This window comes from Pelecanus crispus, chromosome 7 (genome assembly GCF_030463565.1).
Source record: "Pelecanus crispus isolate bPelCri1 chromosome 7, bPelCri1.pri, whole genome shotgun sequence".
Lineage (NCBI taxonomy): Eukaryota > Metazoa > Chordata > Aves > Pelecaniformes > Pelecanidae > Pelecanus > Pelecanus crispus.
Genome location: NC_134649.1, coordinates 34,426,917 through 34,448,081, shown reverse-complemented (window position 1 = coordinate 34,448,081; position 21,165 = coordinate 34,426,917). Strand labels below are relative to the sequence as shown.

Sequence of the window (21,165 nt, the reverse complement as noted above, 5' to 3'; positions counted from 1 at the left end):
GCAAAAAGAGTGGCTGTCCAGGACCAGATCCAGCTCCCTGCCACCCTCCCACTCAACCCAGTTACCTCCGTAACATCACTTTTGTTGAGGTTCCTCAGGCTGGCAAGAGCAGCATCCAGGGCTGGGAGGGCTTCAGCCAAGTCCTTCTGAGCATCATCTGCAATGGCTTGGGCTGTCTGAGCTTTCAACTTGGCCTTCGTCTCCTCAGCCTGCACAGCACTTCTTGTCTTTTCGGCTACAGCTGTGTCCACCTGCAACACCAGAAACAGCCTCAGAACCATGCTGGAGCCAGAGCACCCCTTTGGCTTGGCTCAGCTCTGCTAGGTAAGGATCACAGCTATTCTGGCAGCTCATGCATTTTCTTCTAGCAGAGACATGCTGGGGTCTAGCTGCTGGAGGGATCCCCTTCCTGCATCATACTGGGAGGAAGGTTTTGTCAGCTTGTAGAGATCATCCACGAGCTCCAGTTCTGGCTGTGCCTGGAATGGTGTTAGTCCTGCAGGAATTAGCTGCTCTACCAATTTTTCCTGTTAGCATAGGGAGGGGATGCACAGGGATACAAATGTATAGGGACATGGAGGAATAAGAAGATATGCTGAGGGTTTTGTTTCTAAAACTGTCATTTCTGTCTACCCCCAGGGTTAAAACACTAGCAGGATGTGTAAAGGGAATGTAGAATACAGCCAAATCTTTTTCTGGGAGTGGATCAGGCCACCTTCCCAAAGCTATGTGGGAAGATAAGAGATTGCAGACTCTTTCCCCTTTGCATGCAGAGCTGTATGATGTTAGTGTCTGTTCCCTCCTTCTCAGTCTGACCATCCCATGGTAGGAGGCTGGCAGGGAGGAACACAAGGAGGAGGGAAGGTAGTGCTGGCCAATGCAGGGCAGTTCTCTGTTATGCAGTGGCATGTGTGACTGTGTGTGATGATCCCTGAGGTTTGGGCTAGCAGAGGTAGGGCTGCAGCTGGATCAGCTCCCTGGGGATGGGATGTGGGGGAACAATCCCTTTCAGAAACAACAGTCTGAGCTTAGTGCTGCTCAGGCCACCTTAGGATTGTGTTAGTAGTGTTGCTAGTCTGTGCTGGCAAGGACCTAAACCAGTGAGGAAAGGGAGCCGGGTAGCTTGGCTGACTGAACCCTGGGTTGTGGTTTCAGACAGGGGCATGTGAGCCATTGCTTCTGCTAGCAATGGCCTGGACTGGCTCCCACCAACCCCAGAGCAGGGACCCCTGCAGAAGGCTATTCTTGCTGGTAGTGCTGCTCTACATAAATACGTGCTGTGCTAATCTGGGGCCTTTTTACTGTCAGATCAAGCAGGATTTTGTACAATCCCCACAAAGCCTCCCCAAGTCCTGTGTCCAGTCTGAGCAGCCAGACTTGGAAAGTGCAGGGCTGTCCAGCAGTGGTACCTGCAGTTGCTCCATGGTTGCCAGTGTGTCCTTGGCTGCCTGTGCCAGGAGAGGGCGGGCAGACTCCAGCTCCTCCTGCATCCTTGCTACATCCTCTGCTGTTTGCAGGAGCTGTGGGAGCAGAGCAGAGTGAGAGCACAGACAGCAGCCATGGGAAGCCCCAGGAAAGGGCTGTGCTGTCCTGGTAGGTGCTCCCTGCCCAGTGTCAGGCTGTATAAAGCAGGTCTTGCCCTAGTCCCTGCTTAAGCAACAGTCTGGCACTGTGGTGTGCTTATAAACAGTAGTGCCTAATGGTGCCTGCACATGATGGGCCTTACTTCATAAGCTCATGGCAATCAGGCAGCAGAACAATGTTGCTGTTACAGGGCTTTCAATTAAAAGGTTAATAAGAAACATTCTGAGAGATGATGACCTACAGAGAGGTCTGTGGTCCCCGAAGAATGGGGACCATCACTCTTTTAGAGCTGTTACAGACTCAGACCTTCAGAAAGACTGGCCCTGGCAGAAAGCGTAATTCTCCTTTGCTTTAGCATGAGTTTTCTCCTGTTACACAGGAGATGTGTAGGGCATCTTGCTGCATCTCTGCAGCTATAAATACACTGCTCAGAGCAGGTAAGGAGGGCCCAAAGCTCTCCTGGATGTGAGGGACAAACCTTGTCCAGGCCACTTTTCATCCTGTTCTTGGCTGTCTTCAGTTCCTGTTTCTTCTTTCCAATCAGGGAACTGAAGATGCTGAGGAACTCGAGGTAGCTCTTGGGAGTGACATAATTGTGTCTGGCCAGCTCTGCCAGGTACACTTGGCACTTCTTTGCCACGCTCTGATGGATTTCTACGCATACTTGAATCTACAAGGAGAAAGGAAAGAAACATCTTATTCAGTACTGAACGTGTGGTAGGCAAGTCTACATGAGGCCCACAGAGAGCACAAGGGACTTACAAAGAGCCTACGTATACAGTCACAGCAGAGCTTATATATGTGTGTGGGCTTCAATACCATAGAGAGGGTGACAAATGGACATGCCCATTTCAAGGCATACAAAAGCTAACCAGTTCTGTATTTGAATGACCCTGCCATGAAACATTTCTGCTACAGAAAGGGTCCAGCATAGGACCCTTCTGCTGGTGTGTCCTGCATCCATTGTCTATGTGTACCTAGAAACATGGCACACTGAGCATAGAGGAGCTGTGTGTTGAGTGTGGCACCTACCATCCCATCAACATCTTCAGTACTGGCACCAAGATGCGGAATCTCATGCAAGAAGGAGGAGGCAACACACTGCAGGGCTTCAGCAGGCCACTCATTAAACCAGTTGATGGTACAGCAGTTCACAAGAGAGGGGAACTGTCTCAAGCGTGCACGGAAGACTTCTCCAATAGGACTGAGGGCAAGACATGCAGAAAAGAGATGTTACAACTAGCTATAGATATAAGGAAAAAATATCTTTCCTACTTCCCTAGAACTATCCTGAACTCTTACAGAGTAAGAACGAAGGGAATATACCCAAGGAATAAAAAGGAGGGAGAGAGAAATAGGGAATGGAAGTTCAGGCATGCCAGAGCTCACTCCTTGGAAGTCCTGGGTATATTCTGGAAGTATTAAGATGGTATTGGGGTGATGTTTTCTGGGTCCCTCTCTAGGGAGAACACTTAAGGGGTAAGAAATAAATGTGATCTGAAGTCTATTTCAAGCAGGTTAGTGCAGAGATTGCATCACCAGACCAAAATCATGGCCCCAGTTTTTCCACTTGTACTTGCACTGAGAATGCCCTGTACCTTCTGGCAGCCCTCCTGCAAGCAAGCAAGCTGCTCACGGACTATGCACTAGATTCATGAGTAAACATGGTACAAGTGAGTCCCAAATTCAAGCAAGATATTTTTGTAACAAACAGCTCAATGGTGCATGAAGGAGGAGGAAGCCTGTACTTAATCTAGATCACATATAATCATATTCTTAAACTTTTCAAACTTCATCTTGAAACTAGCAAAGTGTAAAAAAAAAAAAAAAGGTATCCATATCCAGTCCTATGAGAAGGTGGTATGCAAACATTATGCCTCCAAATTCAGGGGCTTAGAAACAAAGGTCCCATGACAAAGTGATGCAAGGCAAAGGACAAGGAGGGAATAATTAACATTGACACCATGAAGTCCTACCCCCGAACTGTACCTCATGCACAGGACCATGTGGATATTGCTGCGAACCCGTCCTGCGTATGCAGCCATCAAATTGGCCTTGGTGGGCTGCTGCCCTAGATCTCGAACAATGGGCTTCATAGCTGTCATGATCTGTTCTTGATCATCGAGGTTGTAAATGTCAGGAATGTCACCTGAGTTGAGCAGGTTGTTGATATCCTCAAGGAAGGATTCATTTTTAATCTAAGTAGATGATAGGGGAGGAAAAAAAAAAGCAGTTTCTTAAGTCATAAGATAGTCATGTCTCCACATGCCAAGTAGATCACTTTGGATAAATATAGCCCTCAGCCTCTGTTATAAGAAATCATTTCTATGATCTCTTGGCTCCAGTAAAACATACTCTGACCCTTGTCCAGCATTTCCAATTGAACAGCCATGTTCAGCCATTTCGGGGTGGGGGGGGGGTGGTGTGTGTGTGTGTGTGTGTGTGACTGAGAACAAGCCTCCTTCTGCCCATTCACTGTCTCCTTACAGACAAATTGTGCTCAAGGCCTTGCTCCCTGTCTTGCAGTAACTCTGCAACCAGACCCCAGACACCAGGTTGCTCTGGGTCTTTGTTCCTCCAGCACAGAACACTTCACTATTAGGATAATGCTCATCAATGTGGGAGACAGCGTAATTGTAGGGATGCGTCACAGTCTGTGGGACGATCTCCCTCCAAAGCCACACTCACCTCTCCACCTTTACTAAATCAGAAATGCACAGCATCTATCTACTTGACTAAATGCACTCTCCCATGCCCCCCTTCTCCCACATATGCTTCTCACTGCAGGGAAAAGGATGCAGGAACAAGTAGCATTTGACAGATGCTCATCTCACTGCTTAGGGCACTGCCAGAATGGACTTGGTTCCTATGATGATGAAGGCAGTAAAAGAGCCTAATGGGAACATAACTGAATTCCAGAAGTTGCCCTAGTCATTAGTAAGCTACAGTTTACAATAACAAACCAACATTATCCTGTGGAACCAACAGGCATAAGGCCCTAAACCTGGTATCTTTGAAAAGAAAGAAAATGCCGTTGCTTAGGACATCTAGTATCAGTGGTCAGTGTAGTGCTTAGCTTCAGGCAGCTGGGTCTAAAATCTTTGATCCCACCAAACCCTTGGATGGAGCTGAAAGAAGCTTCCTTGAGCAACAGAGAAGTCAGCCCACTCACACACAGCTCTACAGTCCCTCTAGCAACAAATGCACCACCTTTAGTATCCCTGGGGCTTTTTTGTAAGATGATGAAGATGGGCTACTTAAGAAATACAAGTTGTGCCTGATTTGTATCAACCTCCTCAATCCTCTTTAGGGGGATTTATTGAGCTTAGAGATGTATTTCTGACTCCTTTTGGGATGGAGTCCACCATGCTAATATTCCTGTACCTGTGTGTCTACAAACAGGAATGTCTTGGGTAGACTTTGAAGGCCTGCCTTCATCATGATCTTCCTCACGTCATCTCGCCATTCGGTCATGCCATAATTTTTGGACAGTTCAATCTGGAAACACTCATAATCTGCCCTAAAGGAAAGAGAAGCCTGTGAAGTTACATCCAATTAAAATCTCCTCTTCTGTCAATCCTGAGTATGTGTCGTGGACTCAGGGGGAGAGGACTCAAGCAAGTTGTTTTCCTGCAATGAGTCCTGAGCACACGCCTGTCCTTGTGCATATTCAGCCACCAACCCAAGAGCATGTTTTACACATAGCAGAGATATCTGAGCTAGCTAGAAACCAGAAGAAGCACAACTCCATGAGCTAACAGAGTCACACTGCTTCTTGGGCCCAGTGCCTCAGAGTGCAGCGGGAGCAGCTAAACAGGGACTTTTTCGTGATGCTGCCCTCAGAGGCTGGTGCACCTAGGAACTGTGATTGCATTTCTCTAGGATCACACCCTGTATTCAGAGCTGGAAGAATTTGCTTCCCAGCCTAGATCCCTGGCTCTTCATGTTTCCCTCTTGAGGCCCCTTGGCTCCCAAGACTCAGAAGTCCTACTTGCCAGGCTGCCAATGTCACTTGATCACTTGTCACTAGTAATTCCTGTCTTTGTCTTCCTGCTGCCCAGCTCCCAGGAAGGATTTTTCTAGTGTAGATGTGCATGTTAACTGAGCCCTAGCTCTTGAGTGTTAAATCTGAAGAGTCAGCAACCAGAAAAATGTGTAACCAGTAGCATGAAGGGTAAGAAAAGAGATTTTTCTGGAGGCAGCCCCAACGGAGCTGCTCCACATTATGTGCATAGGCACGCATTACTTACATGTGAGATGCCAGTCTGGTGAGAGACTGTCTCCCACTTCCCCCAACACCCAGGAGAAGAGCATTCCCTGGAGCCTGCCGCAGGATTCGGCTGATTCGGCAGATGTGCTGTATCGCATCCATAAAAAGCACAAGCTTCAGCTCTGGGGTGTTGATTTGATTGTACTCCTCCAGGTAATCCTCAATCACAACCTTCAGCTGTGGGCAGAAACAGTCAGTTGTGGCTACTAGATAAAAGCAACTGTGGGTGGGTGGTTGTCTGGAAGCACAGCCAGGTCTCTGGGAGGGTGGAGCTTGGTACTCAGTAGGGTCTGGAAGCAGCTGCCTGTGGGGTGGTGATGGCTCTCTTTGCTCCATGTTCCTATAGGAACTACCATTGGACTGGGCTGAATTTAGCTAGTAGTGGTGGCAACAGCAGCTGCTGCTGAATGCTGACCTTAAACTAACTCAGGCAAGTGACCAAGGTCTGCTGTTCCCAATGGTGCTGTTTGCATGGAGAAACAGCAAGCCATAGTTCAAAATTAAATAGCTTGTGACTGCCTGACCCATGCTGTTCCAGGGCCTCCCTCCGAGAGAGCTTCCTCACTCTATAGCTGACAACTGCCTGCTGCTGCATCCTGTGGTCAGGATGCTGGCTGGAAAGGGCAGGTGCTGGAAGAAAACCTTGCTGGCTGTAGATGAGTAGAGAAGCACACTCTTCTACTGGTCCAGCCATCGCACAAGAATAGCTGCAGGAGAAGTCTCTCCTGCCCTTTTCAGGGCTCTCTTCAATGTCACCCTCAGGCCAGAGCAGGAGATGAACCATGAAGACATGTGGGATTTGGTCCTACCCCCTCAGCAGTCTCACTGTGAACCTGGGCAAGCAACATCAGCCGGAATTCATACAGTGCTGAAATCCCTGCCTATGTGCCAAAGTCCTGCGTGCACCAGTGGACTGTGCAGCGGCTTGGTAAGTCTGGCTGTCTCAGCTGTGCTCACCTCAGTGGGGGACAGGCCTACCTACTTTGTGAAAGAGATTGGAAAGCTCAGTTAGTTACCAGTCCTTGTCACACAGCTATCACAAGAGGAGAGATGATAGGATAATCATCTGTTTCTGATAATGAGTGCAAAATGCACTGCTCATTGCCTTTGCTTAATTATCACTACCAAAGTACCCACAGTATCTTCTTCAACAGGGAATCTGGCAGTAACATTAATTACTTGTAAAGGTCAATTGTGAAGTCTTTAATGGCAAAATTAGTATTGTTTGGGGGTAATGTGCCATTTCTTTCCAGCAAATTTCACTTTTCAGTCCCAAGTGCAGCTCATTTGGGAGATTTGGCATAGCAGGCTGCCCCCAGGATGGCAATGCAGAGACAACTTGTTCCACCTCAACTTCCCATTGCACCAAATGCAGCCACTGTCTGTATCTGGGGTAGGATTTCACAGGATAGCCCTGGGAGCTATCCAGACACCTTCAATTCAAGCAGCCCCATCGTTACTATTAACCATTTTCTTTTGTTTGCAGAAGACTTGGAAGATGTGAACATAGCTCACATCATCATGATTCCCAAGGTCTTTACCTTTTCCTGGCTGTCGATTGCTTCGTAGAGTTTGATATTGGCACTTGGCTCCATGAAGTCCCCAAACAGAACTGGCTGGGAGGGGACAACCTCCTCAAATGTGGTGCCTAACTCCTCCATCATACTCTTCATCAGGTTGTCAAACCAGGTCCGGTCATCCTTGCTGACCAGGCGATCACAGAAGACCCGGCAGCTCTCATGGTACCACAGTCTCAGCAGGTGTAGTTTGTTCTGGTAGGAAATCCCAGCAAAATACCCCCGTGAGAGAAGTAGAGAAGTATCAAGAGCCTCACTGTCAGGAAAGCTAGTTCCTGCCCAGCATGTGGCCAGGTCCACTCCTGCTAGAAGGCAGCTGGAGTGGAGAAAGAACTGGGTGGAGGAAGCTGCATTCCCTTCTCCTCTCAAAAACAAGTCTTGTCAAAACAGCTGCTTTGCAGAGAGCTCATTACAGTTTCAGCTAATCCCCTCTTTATTTGTCCATATGTCAGGCTTTCTCTGAGAGATTTAAAAATCATGTTGTTTGTCCTTATCTTTCCCCAAGTTTGATTTAATTTTTACTGTTTTCAGAAGTTCATCTGTTTTTATGAAAGATCCTTTTATTTGAGTGTACACAGAACCAGGATCCCAAGTACTTCCCGTGGTAAGTCAATCTTTACTGGCTAGGCTGGAGCCAGAGCAAGGTCCTCCAGAGAGTGGAAGGGACAGAAGCCTCCATTACTCCAAGCTGGTAACAGGACAACACCTCTGCCCCTATGGCTCCATCCAGCCCTGAATGGATAGGCTGTGTTGTACTGACTCCCTGTCACCACTCACTTGCTTTGACACCAAGGAAAGGCTGGGGTGGTGGTGGGGGGAAGGTGTGTCTGTTTACTACTGGTACTAGGCAATATAACCAAAGGGAAGGTCACCGCATTCATTGAACAGTACCAAAATACAGCTTCAACAAGAAATTGAGGCCTGTTTGCAGGCCTGTCAATGGGGCTTGAACTGGAACATTTCTGGTCTTCCCCTGGGTAGCATGGCTGTGCTGATGGGAGGACTCACCTCGATCTTGCTGGGCTCAGCCATGAGCATGCCCTGGAACACCTTGGAGAGGTCTCTCAGGTTGAAGGTGTAATGTGACTTTGCTGGTGTGGGCAGCAGCTGGGATGTGATGGTCAAATACATGCAGATAGTGGCATCAACCAAGGGCTCGTTCAAGTCTTTGACTGCAAATGCTCCTGCTGCAGAGACAGAGGAAGGTGGAGAGGATGCCAAAGTGGTGACTCTGGGATGAGAAGGTCCTAGCAGTGCAGGCAGGTGGCACTGAGTGGCAGAGGTGTTGCCAGGACTTGGCCAGGAACACACTTGTCTTCTGATTTCTTATGCAGAGACTGTGTGTGGACCTGACCAAGCACCTGCTTGCTGCAGTGGACAGTTTGCCAATGAGTTTCCCAACCAAAGGGAATCAGATCTGGGGAGGGAAGAATGCATGACAACAATTCTGCGGTATTAAGACTCCACACACCCCAGGGAAAGAGGAGACACTGCCAGACAGGTAATTGGTGCCTACCTGAAATACTTGCAGACAGGCTTTCCTTCTCCCTCCTTGTACTCCCTCAGCAGAGTCTCAGCTACTTTTAAGCCAGAAGGTGTGAGTGCCCTCTTAGCTAAACTGCCTTGCAATTCATTTTATTCAGCAAATGCAAAGCCACTGAGGAATAATTTCTTATGCAATAGTCTGGCAAGATTTAAACGCAGCTGCCAGTTTTGGAGCATAAAATACTCTTCTTTTTTTTTTTTTTTTTTTTAAAACCCTCCCAATCAAGTTCATTACAAACACTGCTGGGGTCCTCTGACACCCTAGCATTTTGCACTTTTTTGCATTATTTCCAAAATTATTTAATTTGTTTTGAAATCACAGCTACATGTTTCACTGTGCTGCTGAGCTCATAGTTGGGTACTGATGCTTGTGAATATTGCAAGCACTCAGAAAGTTCTGCTTTGCTTCTCTCATAGTGCACTATTCTCACTCCTTCCTGCTGGCAGATTTGCAGATGAGGACACATTTGCAAAGATGATCCTGAATTCCCACCCTGTCAAATGTAAGAGGACTCATTTCACTCCAAATGAACCGTTTTTTCTGGGTGGCTGTAGCACCATGCTTAGATCCTCCCTGCTCAGCTGTCCACGGGCTGCAGCAGATGGAGAGTAACAGAAGGCTCTGCTTCCACAGAAGGCTGTTGTCTGGGAAAGTGTCTGTCTGCTGAAAGCACAGGTAAGCTATGCCACGCTGTGCCCATCAGCTTGTTCTGTTCACAGTCTCTCTCTCATCTTTCTGCTCTTACTTACGCACTGGATCTCTGTAACTTCTTTCTCCTAGGAGTCCAGCTAGGAAAAGACAAAAACCCTGAGTTACCACTTTACTTTCCAAGGTGAAGGATATCTGCATCAAACATCTCAACCAAATCCTCTTTGAGAGGCTTAGGCTATGGGATACCTTAAGAAACTGTGAGAGCCAAAGTTGAAGTTTGCTGATTTGCACCAGCAGAGTTTGACCCTGAGACTAAACAGTGTATGAGCTCTCTGTTTGCTAAGAATCAAACAAAACTTTCCCAAAGCACCTTCAAGAAACTAATGCAAGTTCCAGCCTCCAATACTTTGATCAGATCATCAATATTAATTCCTCCCTTTCCAACCTCCATTATCATTGGGCTGGCTTGCAACATGAGAAGGTGGCAGTTGTCTGCAGAACTTACCCATCCAGCTGCCAAGGATGGTGGAGAAGATAGTCTTCTTGCTGCTCTCCTCCATCTCTGTGAAGGAGAGGTAGTTGAAATGGCGGGTGAGGCGTGGAGTGATAGCATTCCTTCCCCCTCCAGGAGGTCCCATGGCACAGACAAAATTAATATCTACCAGCTTCTTAAAAGTACCTTGAAGAGTGCAAAATCAGGAATGAACGCTAAGTTGTAGCTAAAAACTCTCACTACAAGTCTCCATAGCAGGTATGCATATCTATCAACAGGCCAACTTTTGTGAAGAGTACTGGGCAAAGGATCTGGGTCATACCAATCTGTTTCCTGTCGTACCAGCCCTGGTGGTCCATCCACTGCCGCAGCAGCTCGATGGGTGGCTGAGCACCATATTTCTCCAGCATGGGCATGTTCAAGTCATCAATAAAAAATACGATGTACCGCCCAACTGGAGGCCCGAACACACCCTTCCGCCTGTAAGGACAGAAGCCACATAAGGACATGGGACAACTCCTATTGCAAAGATACTCCTAACTTGATCCAAAAGCATTTTTTTCTCCAGAGGCTTCCTGGATCAGCAGTTTCAGCTATCCTTACACTTACACTCCATATACTGCTTTATATGGGCCTTTACACGGAAAAGATCCAGAGCAATGTTTGAGGCATTGGCTTCTTTCCAAACACATGAGCGAAATTTTGTCTACTTATGCACAATGTCAATGAATAAATGGGTGCAAATAAAAGCAAAGCTTGAGCCCATGAATCTGTTGGAAACTTCAAACCAGTGGCTGACTGGAGAGGCAAAAGGGAAGCTGTTAACCATGGGGAGTTGGACTGGGGGTCAGCAGCCATGTTTTCTCCCCTCATCAGTTTCTATAAAGATCCCACAACCAGGGTTTGCAAACACCTGTGCTGTGAAATGTAGTATTTCTGGAATAACTAGAATTGAAGCAACTTTTACAGACCCTCACTAATCCTTCTCAGTTTCTTGCCATTGTATCAAGTTATTACTGGCTCTCACAATCCCAGCTCAGATTTGCTCTGTGTCCTATTTGTTATCCACAGCTGTACGTGCTTGGGGCCCCTTCAGGTCTTGGGCTGAAACTAAATGGCCAAACTGATAGGAACACTGAGCTCAGGGATATTGCCTTTGCAAACACAGAAAGGAAACTTGCCTCTTATCCAGTTTGCTGTCAATGAGATCCTGGGTTTGGTTAGCAGAGGTGCGTGCTGAAAACATCAGGAAGTGTGTGATGTATCTGAGAGGCAAGTTCTTCAAAAGCTTGTCCGTAATTGTGACAGTCTTCCCTGTACCAGTGGGACCAATGCAGAGAACCTAGAAGTGCAATCAGCAATGCAGCATAACCATAGGCATACAGTTTGTGTTTCCCAGCTCTCTGACATTTGCTGGGGGAAATGCAGGTTACCGCTCACTTAAGCATTCAAACACTGGAAGAGGACAGAAGGCTCGTTTCTTCAGTAAGGACAGCTGTTCAACAGATCTCTTGGTGTGGAAGGAATCCAACCAGAGAAGTATGAAATGGAACCTTAGGAAACAGGTAGAGAGGGATGGTGATGGGCTATCTAGCTATTGCTGCATTTGAAAACTGAGTGTTGATAATTCCTTTGGGGCACTGGCACGGTGCCTGGGGACTGAACGGAGGACTCTTGCTGCTTAGGCACAGCTTTTGAGCAGAGAAATACAAATCCATGAGAGTGGGAAATAATCTCAAAGTATCAGGTAGCTGTTAGGTTCTGACTGCACTGGGAGAGGAAAAGGTGCCCCTGTTGAAGAGAACAAGGTTGAATAAAAAAATCAAAGACGAGGCTGGGCACGTACTGGCTTACGGTTGGTGAGCAACAGCTCCAGCAGATGGGCCATTCGGACTGTGTTCATTGTGGGCACAATAATGTCACAGAAGTTGGTATCAGGAACCATGGTGAACTTAGCCGTAGAGTCCAACCACTTCTCCCAGCACACCTGAAAGGTATGGGTGTGTTTAGAGGGAGCAGTTGCATCTATCCCCTATGGAAATAGGAAAACAGTATTTCTGCTGTGTTTTCCCCATCACAGCTCCTTGTGTAGTAGCTCAGATTCTGACAATGAATTTAGGTTTCCAGCCCTTCTGTCTAGTCTTGCCACCTATACATTTCTGTATGGCCTGTGAGTGTCTCACTCATTTGCTTTGGGAGGGAGGTAGCCCAAGAGTTAGAGATCATTGCCCCAGCAGCAACGTACTTGCTTTCCACACTGAAAACTGGGATCAAAGGGTGATGGAACACCTGTGATATTTGCAAGAACAGGAATTCTGTCCTAAGCTGACCTATTTGTAAGTGCCCCCATGGCAGAGGGCCAAAGAGGGCTTAGCTGCGATCCTATCTTCATGTTTGGTGCTATTGCCTGCATTGTAATCAGAGGCACATGGAGGTTTTGTACTCGTACAAGACATGGACGACTTGTGCTAGAATCAAGTCACAGACTAACCGCCCAGAAGCCACTATACAAGTGAGAGGTTTTATCAGGGATGTGCTGGAGAACACTAAGAAAATGTGCATTCCTGACCGCCCCATGTGACCTTCCCACACAGACGATGCTGGCAGCTTCTGCTAAGCATCTGATGCTCATGTAGGGCTCTTTACTTTGCTCTTATTTCAGGGAGAGGAAGCATTTTTCCTCTTTTTTTTTTTTTTTTCCCTAGGGGCTGGTGACTGTCAGTCAGATGGGCCTTGCATGCCCTACAGCTCTGCTGCCTCCTGTGAAAAAGGTGGCATATTTGTCTGCTTTGCTCCTCCTCCAGACTGCTGCACACAGCTCTTCTGCTGTTGTGCACTGTTTTCTAACACAGACAGACCTTTCCATCTGAGCTTCTCTCTGTCCTCCTCCAGCAGCCACACTTGTAGAGCCCTCTCACTTTCCTGAGCACTGGCAGAGGCACTCAGGTCTGAATTGGCCAGTCCTCGGCTCGGATTTGAAAGATCTGCTTCACAAACCTGAGGGCAAGAAACTGCCTTCTTCCTTTAATGAAAAGCTTCATTTCACTTTAAACATTCTCACTTGGTTCCTATAGGCCTTTCTTATTCACCCTTGATGAGAAAATCCTACCAAATCTGACAGGACTGTGTTGCTTCCTGGTCCCTCCCTCCAAATTTCCCAGCTTGGAGTTAAAAGTGAAATATTTTACCTCCCTAATGACCTCCTCATCCAGATCATCTTCAGCACTGCTAAGTCCAGCATCATACAGTTTATAGTCATAAACCAGCCCTTCTTCTGGGAAAAGTAACTGGATCTGTGGGAATAAAGCTGGGGTGAACCTGGCTGCCACTCAACTGAATTCAGAGGAAGATCTGCACTACTGCAAGGAAGACTACTAACAGGATGCTGCCTGGGCCAGGGGGGACAGGTCTCTCTCCCAGATCTTCCAGCTCCAGGGATCCCTTGAAGTTTGAGGCAGATCTGGTATAGCAGATACCAAGAGGAAGCACATCCAAAGCCTCCAGGCATTCAAGAATCTCTGACCCCCATTCCTCATTACCAGTTCCTCTATAATGAGAGAGGATCTGCTTTTCCTTTACACATACACACCTTTTCCTTTGCCATCTTCTCCCTCAGCCACAAGCTGAAGGCCATGCGACCTTGGGAATCTCCAGTAGCACCCACACTCCAGATCAAGGCAAATATAAACCAGGGTTCAATCAGCTCTCCAATACGAGCTGCCTTCTCCTGGGGAATCATCCTAATTCCCTGAGAACCAGAGAAGAGCAGAAGTAAAATTCTCAGGCATGGTTAAGGTACACAAAAAACAGACTCCTGTTAATGTGCTCGTAATTCTATTCAGCTTCTATGTAGCTTTTTCTAGCCAGTTTTTCACAGGCCTTGTTAATGTATTCTGTGGATTAAAACTCGCTGATTCATTGGTGTACTTGAGAGACTCCCCTTGCTGAACTGATGTCACTCAACAGGAGCTGGGAAAAGAAGTTAGTCTTTGGTTTTTAATTTGAAAATTGTCCAGCCTTCTTCAATCCTAGTTCTCAAAGGACCTGCAATCTGAAGTGCATCGTTGTTTAGCTCTGATCTCTGCTTTCCAGTAATTCTCCAATTCCTGCTGCTATAAATAAAAGTGAATCTCTTCCCTCCAGCCTAGTAGGCATGGAGTTTATCTTTTGCTCTTTCAGTGGGCAAAGCATAATCCTTCCAGGTTTACCTGTGCATTTCGGGATGTTGTATTGCCTTCTGCCGCATAGATGAGCTACAGAGTGACCCTTCTGCACCAACACTTTGTTCTCTGGTGACTAACCCCCTGCAACTTAGTGCCCTTAAGAGTTACAGGTGCACACAAGCGATAGTGGCAAAATCCTACCTCAATGGGAATGAAAGGCTGAAACAAACATTCCAAGAGCATGAGGAGGCTCCTTGTGAGGTTACTGTCCGTTGAGGCAATTATCTCCTTCACAAACCTCCTGACAAAACCAATGGCCTCCTGTAAGGAGAGTCAGGAACAGCTCAGTGTCACCATCCAACACACGTGACTTTGCTTTTACCTTCTAGGGTTCTGGTTTCACTTTGCCTCCCTGCAGGCTATATTTGGCTGAGAATGCTGCCATGTACCACTGTTTTGACTGGAGAAAAGTAAGTCAAACTGCTTGGTTCAGTCTTAGTCACAAGAAACCTCTGGGCCTGCCTTTTGGTTCTGTGCAACAGTGACGTGCATCTTCTGCCATCACTGCTGTTAAATGGTTTGCTCCCTTCAGACCTTTCCTTTGCAGCTCTGGGTTATTCATTAAAATAGTGGCTCAGGAGAAGAGCAGAAATAACAAGACTTGTTCTTACAACTTTCTCCCTGGAGTAACTACACTGTAAACAATGGAGCTGCACTAGGGATGACTCTGTCCAGAAGATAATTTTAAAAGGAAATAAAACAAACTATCATGACCATTAAGACTAAGTCACATCTGTAGGGATCAGTGAATAACCTCTATTAAACCCAGGAAATTCACAGATTAGTTTGTGTACTGTTAGTCTGAAGTGTTCCCACAATGACATTTAAATCCAGGTCTTGACAAGTCTGGGCTGGTTGATATCTAAGCTGACAAGCTCAAAATGATGGAAGGGCTGAAACGGCATGGTAGCTCACCTTGAGGAATCTCCTGAAGAGAGAAGCTAGCTGCTGTGAGAAGGGCTGCATGATGCCTGGGATTTTTTGCAGCCAGCACTCAATGAAGGGCTCCAGCCCCAAGATGCTGGGTTCCAGGTAAACCATGCCACAGCGGGAGACTGTGGCAGGGGAAGCAACAGCCAGATCCTGGACTTCAAACATCATGGTCATGCTCTGGAAATTGCAAAAGGTGAGAAAGGAAGATAAGGATTTGATCACTTCTGATATGTCTTTCAGCATAATTTGGTGAAGCTGAAATCTTTCCCTTTGTTGCAGAAGCCCTCTTTTTGTTGTGTTTGTGCATCACAGCAGAGGTCTGGCCAACAAAGGGTTGCTACTGAGACACCAATTTCCATATAAGTCATCACAGACATCAAGTGGAAAGTAAAATGCAAGTCTGTTCCAAGAGGGAGGAAGGAAAACAGAGAACAGGCAGCAAAAGCAGGAGGGATGAGTTACCTCTGTCAGCTTGATAATTTCCCCTGAGCTGAGACACAGCTTCTTATTGTCATCCAGCACCGTGTTCATGTTCTCAATCCATAAAGCATCAACTGGCCCATCAAACATGTACCACTTCTTGCTGGTGTTGGTGGCCGCAGCTCCCTGCCGGATGAGTGAGGAAAGGATCCCATCTGTCCTGAAAGGAGGGAGGAAGGCAGGGCTTGGCCCATTCCAGTTTTGCTGAAATCAATGGCAAAGCTTCCACCATATAAGGCAACAGAGCCAGAATCTTACACTGGTTCATGTGCCCAAGGATACCTGTGCCTCACTTGTTGATGAGCTGCATCAAGGTCCATCTCATTCTTTCTTTTACTGAGACATACATCTCAGCCTGAGTGGCACCATGAGACAATTTCTTTGGCCACTAGGATCTGGACTTCATGTCATCTAACTATAAAATGCCAAGTTTCCCTTTAACATCTCTGTCCTCAGTGAAAAGCAAAGAGGCTTTGCCAGCATCCAGTTCAGGTCATAGGTGGGTTACCTGCTCTCTGGAGGTGCCTCTTTTTCTCCACAAAGTGTAAAGGGAGACTCAGGACAGTTACTCTGCTAATTCAGGTGCTTCAGTTGGGTAACTGTAGGTTAGGAGGATCAATTCAGGCTAAAGAGCATGACTCTACCCTCTTTATAAGTTCCCCATCCTCAGCTGCCTGTGAACCCAGCTGGTGCTGGAGCTGGTGAACAGGAGAGCAAACACACAAGGAATGCTGGCTGTTGACAGCAAGAGCTTAATCTGTACACGGAAACTTGGAGTGGAATTTCTGTTCAGGCCCTGGACTCTACTCCCATTATGAAATAATTACTTGTTATTTTTATAGTGCTAGTGAATTCCAGGGTATTGTTACTGAGATCAAGGGAAAACAGTCTGTTCTAAAGCTCAGCTGATTAAAACAGATTGATTTTTCTGTAAATACATTTTACATGGCTGCTGTATTTTTCTTTTTGTCATGTTGACGCGCCTGTCTGCTGCCCTTGGGTAGAGTCACATCATAAATAAACTGTCGAGCTTAACTGGAATATCCTATAAAATGTCCTTCAGTAAAGACGCATCAGAGCCCAGGTTGGGAAGCTCTGGGTCTCAGCATCAGTAATGCTTACTCGCTTGCTTACTTTTCCTAGAGGCGGTTAGTTTCATATTTATTTATTTTCCCTAGTTTTACAGAACACAGTCTTTAGCTTTGCCCCTAAGCAAGTGGTGGGTGACAGGGCCAAAGGGAAATTCACACTGCTTCTCACACCTTACTTCTGGATAAAGTGAGCTGCAAAGTCAACCTCAGGTCACATATGGAAACATAAGCAGTAGGACCTGCCTGTCAAGAGGGCAAAAGGGCTATTGGTTCTCACTTCCAAACCATGTGAGCAAGCAGGAGCCCTGGTAACAGGAATAAAATGCCCCTTTATGCCTGAAAGTCATCCCTCATCATTCAAGGCCACCAGTGTATTTATACAGAACAAGTCAAGTGCGCAGCACAGAGGTCACTTTTCTTCAGAAGCAAAGCAAGTGTTTTTAAGCTGCTGTATCTTAGAGCAGGGGGTATGTGCTCCAAAGCAATTGAATTATTCCTTGTTACGCAGTTAATGCTGCCAGCTGAGCTGCAGTAACTGTCTGGGCATGTGCTGGCAGCCGGGCCAAGCACACAATAAAAGACGTCAGCTTAAATCGCCGTGACTGGCTATTGTAGCTTGGTGAGGATAAGGACTTGATTGCTTCTGGTTTTATGCCACTACCCTAAATAGTTCTCATCCTCGAAGAGAAGACGCTCAAGACCAGAAGAAAAACGTTTCCCATCTGGAAGGAAGGAAAGCAGGTTTTGTACTTTACCACTCATGCGTTAGCAAGTTGAACTCTCCATAAAGCTGGCCCATTGTGATGGATTTGGGATTCAGTACAAAGTAGCTGACTGCTTCGTAATTCCCACCACTGGCTGCAGGCTGACCTTTCAGTGACGTCACTGCAGCTGCCAGGACTTCATAACTCTGCAAAAGCAGGAGGGCAAGAGAGTTAACTGCCATGGCTCCATAACAACAAAGCCACTTGCTCTCACAGCAACTGCATTCAAAAGGCAGTGAGAAAGGAGATGTAGTGAAGGATAATATCATAGTAAGGAAATGCCTGGCTGTATTTGCAGAAATAAAGCATTTCAGATGCAGGGGGGGAGTCAGATCTCCCGTGCAAGAGGCCTGAAGCATCTCGAGATGTCAAAGTATGTCTCAGCCTTAGAAATTTGCATCAGAGCTAATAAACTTCAGTCTAATCTCCCAACTCAGAAGAGTGAGATACTAATATACTTCCCCATGGCTACAAATCAATAATAAAAGGCATCTTGGTACCCTGACTTCTATCTGAGAGAAGCTGGAAATGCTGGAGTATGAGCCTTCTGTGAAGCTTAATCCTCTGCATCACTAGATAGGCGATGGTTTGCTGGGGCCAGCACAGTGTCTCAACCATACCTTTGTCTTCCCAGAGCCTGCTGGCCCCACTAGCATAAGGCCATGACGAACCACAGTGGTTTCATAGAGCTGGATGCACTTAGTCACAAAACCTGTAGAGAAAGACAATGTGGAGTGGGTCTGGGACCAGCTGTCTCTTTCCTAGGGCAGAGCACTGGACTAAAAGCCCAGGCTCAGAGGGAGCTTGTGGAGAGCCTTTCCCCTCACCATCAACATCCTTCAGATTCTCTTTGATGCAGGATTTGCGAATGGCTTCTTCCAGAATGCCATAATCAACAGGCTTTTCTCTGATCTTGGGAAATAAATCTGAGACAATACCATTGAAGAGCTTGAGGTCATCCTGCAGGAATTTGGGTATGTTGGCATCCCTGATAGCCCGCAGGCAGATCAGCTCCTGCAAGGATTTAAGAACTCAGAACTTCAAAGATCCTGCCTCTCTTATGTGGCTGCAGAAAAGGCAGGATCTTGTCACTCTATGACTGTGAAGTGTAAGCACATTTACCTCATTCATAGTAGGATTCTCTCTTTTGAGGTTGCCAGCTGTTGAGATGACAGTCTTCACAGCTCTCATCCCAAAGTCATAGTGGTCCTAGAAAAGGCACAGAGGAAACAATGTCATCAGGTACAGGAGCATCACCTACAGAGAACCTGTGCATGCACTCAGCAGGTAAGAAAAGAAAAATGAGAGTTACGCCTTCAGAACAACTGCTCCTTCATCCAAGTCTGCTCTCAGGATTCTTCAAACAGCTAACTAGTCCTCACCTGTGTAGACTACGGGTGAGAAAGACGAGAATAACTGGATGATGAAAAATTCTAGATGAAGGGAGAAGTAGGCAGAGCTGCTTGGCTCGGCTGTCCTGCCATTGTAATCCTAAGTAGGACTGAAGGTGAATGCAAATCCAGCCACAGGAGGAGAAACAAGCATTATAAAGGAGGGAGGTAGATGAAGAATGGGTATTGTGACCTTTTTGTGACATGCTATCATAAGGCACCACAAGAACCATCCAGGTACTTTGTGCCTAGGCTGAGTAAGCCTCACATTTAAAAAAAAATCATGGACATGAAGGCATCTACCTGGGTGCTGAGCTGCTCTGACAATAGTTTGAATGTTGTGGTGATCTTCTTTGCAAGGACTTTGGCTTCATTAAACCCAAAGGAGTAGAGTGAGATCTCAGCAATCATGGAGTAATCTGGGACCATCATAGCCACAGGGCGAAACAGAGCCTGAAACGTATAGTTCCAACACAAAATCAAAACGCTGTTGTTTCTTGCTTTTTCCAGCAAACTGAAAAGGCAGAGTGTCTATCCCAGACTGTTTAGAGGACACAGCATGAGTGTGTCTGGCACCTGTTGGGGCAGCATCCCTGCAGACTGCAATCTGAGGACAGCCATTTGCTTACAGATGTGATTCAAATCTCAAAATGATCCTAGAAACTTGCCAAAAGCATCACATCCTAATCCTTGTCATGGACACGCTGGTGGTCTGGGTAGCATCCAGCACCTTTATTGCCCCTCTTCTTTCTGTCTATGCAGTCTGCCCTCCTTACCTTCAGGTTATCGGGCAGTTCAGTGCGCCCAGCATACCCTGGGTTCATTGTGATAAAGACTGCACAGGATGGGACCAATGGGATCTCTGTGCCTTCAAACATGAAGCGATCCACCTAGAAAATTAAAAATATGGTCATCCTCAAAGAACAGAGCCCAACCTGCGAATTAAATAATGTAGCAAAATCTTCCAAGAGGAAAACAATGGTTTTCAGTAGTTAAATTATCAAGCACAGACACACACAGCTGCCCACAACTGTAGTGACTCAATCTGGTCCCACTGCAGGAATCCACTATTACCAGCAATATTTTTCCCTGTTTAAGAAACTGGGCTCATGGAAGATTTACTGATAGGATACAATTTTTTTTTTTTTTCTCTTGAATAGACTTCTATCCCTCCAGCTGTAAATAAACATCTTTCCATTTATTCTGCAGTAGAGCTTGGACCTGAATTAATTCGTGGCAGAGAGGGCAAAGAGAAACCTAAATCCTTTTTAAAGCTGTGTAGGTAGTAATTTCAGATGGGGGATAAAGTAATGCAGAAGAATTAATGGAGAGCAAGTTTCTAATTCCAAGCCAAAGTCAAGGAGATTCAGGTCTTAACCCTGCTGAGTCTCCAGAGAACAAAGCAGAGTCTGGCTGCTAGGCTGGCTGACAGCTGAGTCTCCACATAAAGCCAACAATTCACTTTACATTGCAACTCTGTGTCTGCATGAGTATGCATTTTTCTGCACATACTGGGTTTTGTGAATCCACTAAAGCTTGGATAACACATCTAGACAAACGTGGTGCTGACCAACTCATGGCAGAACACTGGCTGCCTTTATCACAGCTCCAATTTGTATCAGCTCAGTGGATCTGTATCAGAGTGTCTCCCACACTAAAGTCTGCTGGCACTGCAGCTCAAACTGAGATGTACTTCAGCCTGTGAGAGTGTGGGCAACTGTGGCAGCGCAGACTAGGGTGAAGTTACAAAACCCACCCAGGATGCTGACTATGTAATGGCCTGATATGATGTGCCACAGCTAGGGCATTACTCATGCCTCTCCAAGCTCAAGTATGTCTGCCTGAGTTGCCCCTGAGCAGCGAAGCTGGTCCTCTGTGAAGATGCATGCAAAGACAAGGACTTGCCTAGACTAGCTCAAGTGCAGATTTCTTCGTCTGCCTTTGCATCTGTATGTTCATTACATACCCTCTGCTGCTGTGCTTTCTGAATGGTTGTGATCTGCTGGGCCACCACAGACAGCACCTCGATATCAATGCGGTTGAACTCATCAAAGCAAGCCCATGCGCCAGAGCTCGACAAGGAAGGAAAAATTAGGGGATTCATGAATATCACACAGGAGAAAAATTGCAGTCAAAAGTTCAGCTAGATCTAGAAATTATAA

The 21,165-nt window shown here is 46.6% G+C and overlaps 1 protein-coding gene across 1 annotated transcript in view; it reads right to left on the bottom strand.

Moving 5' to 3' along the window:
- DNAH1 (dynein axonemal heavy chain 1) overlaps nucleotides 1–21,165 on the bottom strand; it is a 75,175-nt gene that overhangs the window by 19,926 nt on the left and 34,084 nt on the right. Inside the window, exons 29-54 of the mRNA XM_075714661.1 lie at nucleotides 20,970–21,075; nucleotides 19,780–19,893; nucleotides 19,307–19,456; nucleotides 18,735–18,821; nucleotides 18,440–18,626; nucleotides 18,233–18,324; nucleotides 17,604–17,758; nucleotides 15,740–15,917; nucleotides 15,260–15,454; nucleotides 14,486–14,605; nucleotides 13,711–13,869; nucleotides 13,310–13,414; nucleotides 11,968–12,108; nucleotides 11,303–11,463; nucleotides 10,444–10,601; nucleotides 10,134–10,307; nucleotides 9,727–9,765; nucleotides 8,440–8,618; nucleotides 7,396–7,626; nucleotides 5,835–6,031; nucleotides 4,969–5,104; nucleotides 3,574–3,782; nucleotides 2,617–2,788; nucleotides 2,063–2,254; nucleotides 1,410–1,520; nucleotides 66–251 (exon numbers count right to left, since the gene is read on the bottom strand). Coding sequence (XP_075570776.1) covers nucleotides 66–251; nucleotides 1,410–1,520; nucleotides 2,063–2,254; nucleotides 2,617–2,788; nucleotides 3,574–3,782; nucleotides 4,969–5,104; nucleotides 5,835–6,031; nucleotides 7,396–7,626; nucleotides 8,440–8,618; nucleotides 9,727–9,765; nucleotides 10,134–10,307; nucleotides 10,444–10,601; nucleotides 11,303–11,463; nucleotides 11,968–12,108; nucleotides 13,310–13,414; nucleotides 13,711–13,869; nucleotides 14,486–14,605; nucleotides 15,260–15,454; nucleotides 15,740–15,917; nucleotides 17,604–17,758; nucleotides 18,233–18,324; nucleotides 18,440–18,626; nucleotides 18,735–18,821; nucleotides 19,307–19,456; nucleotides 19,780–19,893; nucleotides 20,970–21,075 — 3,934 coding nt within the window. The remainder of the gene's footprint in view (nucleotides 1–65; nucleotides 252–1,409; nucleotides 1,521–2,062; nucleotides 2,255–2,616; nucleotides 2,789–3,573; nucleotides 3,783–4,968; nucleotides 5,105–5,834; nucleotides 6,032–7,395; nucleotides 7,627–8,439; nucleotides 8,619–9,726; nucleotides 9,766–10,133; nucleotides 10,308–10,443; nucleotides 10,602–11,302; nucleotides 11,464–11,967; nucleotides 12,109–13,309; nucleotides 13,415–13,710; nucleotides 13,870–14,485; nucleotides 14,606–15,259; nucleotides 15,455–15,739; nucleotides 15,918–17,603; nucleotides 17,759–18,232; nucleotides 18,325–18,439; nucleotides 18,627–18,734; nucleotides 18,822–19,306; nucleotides 19,457–19,779; nucleotides 19,894–20,969; nucleotides 21,076–21,165) is intronic.